The sequence below is a fragment of the Monodelphis domestica genome, chromosome 1 (assembly GCF_027887165.1).
Source record: "Monodelphis domestica isolate mMonDom1 chromosome 1, mMonDom1.pri, whole genome shotgun sequence".
Taxonomy (NCBI): domain Eukaryota; kingdom Metazoa; phylum Chordata; class Mammalia; order Didelphimorphia; family Didelphidae; genus Monodelphis; species Monodelphis domestica.
The window spans coordinates 49,706,672-49,709,242 of NC_077227.1; the positions used below are offsets into that span (position 1 = coordinate 49,706,672).

Below are 2,571 nucleotides of genomic sequence, written 5' to 3' on the forward strand. Positions count from 1 at the left end.
TGTCTCTTTTAGCACAACGAGAGCCACAACACTAAACAACTTCTATATCCCCAAGGGGACCTGTGTTTTTGTGAACCAGTGGCAGACTAACCATGACCCGTGAGTCTTCCCTGGGACCTGGTAGGGTCTGGGCAGGGAGGCTTTGATTTATCTACGTCCATCAGTCAAGGGCAATGGTGAGTGTAGTTGAGGGGCCATCTAAGCCTGAGGCCTGCTTAAAGCAGCCCTTCCTATTTTCTGTCCAACATGTGGAATATTGGGGTAGAAGATGCATCTGTCTAGAGACAACTGGTCTGATCTCATAAGGCTGGACCTTAGAGCTCAAGCCCCTGCTGGACTGGCCTCCTGGGGAAATTGAAAGGGTCTCCAGAGCAAGGTGGCCATTCATCTTCCACATACCCCAATGCCCCTGCTCCCCACTCCCCAGCACTAGTCTGGATCTGGGGCTCTAGCAGCCCTGACCTATCTCCTGAAATTCTGTTTCTCTTCCTGTGACAGGAAACTATGGGAGGACCCATCGGTGTTCCGGCCAGAGAGATTCCTCAGTGCAGATGGAACTGTCAACAAGGCCCTGAGTGAGAAGGTGATTTTGTTTGGCCTGGGAAAAAGAAGATGCATCGGGGAGACCATTGCCCGGTGGGAAGTCTTCCTCTTCCTGGCCATCCTGCTGCATCAGATAGAGTTCAGTGTCCCTTCTGGTGTGAAGGTGGATATGACCCCAACTTATGGACTGACCATGAAACATCCCCGTTGTGAGCACTTCCAGGCCCGGCCACGCTTCTCCAGGAAGGGCTGAGAAGCCCATTTGCCAAGGCTGGGGTATGGGCTCCTCTCCTTCAGTTTTCTCTCAGTTCATTCTTACTGGGGCAAGCTTGGATGTGTGAGCGCACACACACACACACACACACACACACACATTGCTTCTCTAACTCATTTTCATTTCTTCTATGATTCAAATCCATTCATTCTTGGAGGGGGACGGTCTTTTCCCCAAATCTTCTATAGAATATCTGACAAGTCACCCCAAGCCTTTGCCAAAAGTGCTTCAATTTGGGGGCACCCACCTTCTTCCAGAGCAAAGGCAGCTCACTCCACATTTGGACTACTTTCACTCTTGGAAAGTTCTTTCGTATATCAAGTCTATATTTGTCTCTTTGCATCTAATTTCTGCCACTTGGGGCCAAGCAAGTCAATCTAATCCATCTTCCATATGAAATCCCCGAAAATATTTAGAGAAAACTATCATGCCTCTGTTGAACTGTCTTTTTTTCAGACTAATTATCCCTCATTCCTTGTACTAATCCTCCTATGGCCAAAACCCCAAGACTTTTCACCTGGTTTTTCTCCTTGAGACACTGTCCAGCTCCTCAATGTTGTACCTAAAATATGGCACCCAGAATAGGACACAGATCCCCAGATGTGGTCTGACTAGGGCCCAATCCAGATGTTCCATCATCTACCATGGAGCTAGCTTTGCGGCTATATATTTGCATTGTTAACTTGTATTAAGCTCATAATTCACAAAGACACCGCAGATTATTTGCACGCACACTACTTTCTTGCCGTGTCTCTCCAACATGGTACTTGGGAAGCTGGTTTGGAATCCATGTGGAAGCATGTGGAAGCCTTAGCATTTATCTCCATTAATGTCATCTTGCTCAGGTTGGACCAATGTTCTTATCCACCACCAATCGTGTTAGCTACCCCTTACCATCTTTGAGCATCTACAAATTTTATAAGCATGATATTAAATGCTTTTATCCAAGTCACTGAGAGAAATGTAAAATGTCAACTTCATGTATAGACCCATATTATACCCTGTGGGAGACAAGATACCTTGGAAACATTAATGACTATTCTTTGGATGCCACTACACAATTAATTCCAAATCCATCTAATTATACTATCATTTAGTCAGAGGTGAGCTGGAAAATGTTTAACAACCAGCTCTAGGGAAGGGGGAATATATTCATGTTACACTTCTTTGTTTAAACTGCATAATTAGGGGGCAGCTGGGTAGCTCAGTGGATTGAGAGCCAGGCCTAGAGACAGGAGGTCCTGAGTTCAAATCTGGCCTCAGACACTTCCCAGCTGGGTGACCCTGGGCAAGTCACTTGGCCCCTATTGCCTAGCCCTTACCACTCTTCTGCCTTGGAGCCAATATGGAAGGTAAGGGTTTAAAAAAAAATAAACTGCATAATTAACATTTTCTCTATCCCTTCCTAAGTCTAAACAATCCACAAAACAATAAATCAAGCCCTGATTTGTAGTATCTGACAGTTTCTGAGTCATAAATGCTCACAATGAAAATTTTACAAGAAGTTTTCACTGGTACAACCTGGTTCTAGCACACCCCTGCATTGATCTTAAATCTCTCCATCTTTAACAAAAGAATAGCCTAAAAGCTTTATCAAATTTTTGGCTAAAAATCTAGGCAAACATTATCTACAAAAATGATACTTGAGGTTAGAAATCCTGTTAAAACTGATCCAACCATTCTAGAGAGTAATTTGGAATTATGCCCAAAGGTCTATAAAACTACATACCCTTTGACCCTCCAATACCATTACT

General features: G+C 44.4%; 1 protein-coding gene across 1 annotated transcript in view; it reads left to right on the forward strand.

Moving 5' to 3' along the window:
* The window catches only part of LOC100029908 (cytochrome P450 1A2), a 13,486-nt gene extending 11,214 nt beyond the window's left edge, over positions 1-2,272 (forward strand). Inside the window, exons 6-7 of the mRNA XM_007478167.2 lie at positions 13-99; positions 499-2,272. Coding sequence (XP_007478229.1) covers positions 13-99; positions 499-796 — 385 coding nt within the window. The 3' untranslated portion in view covers positions 797-2,272. The remainder of the gene's footprint in view (positions 1-12; positions 100-498) is intronic.
* Positions 2,273-2,571: the final 299 nt, after the last annotated feature.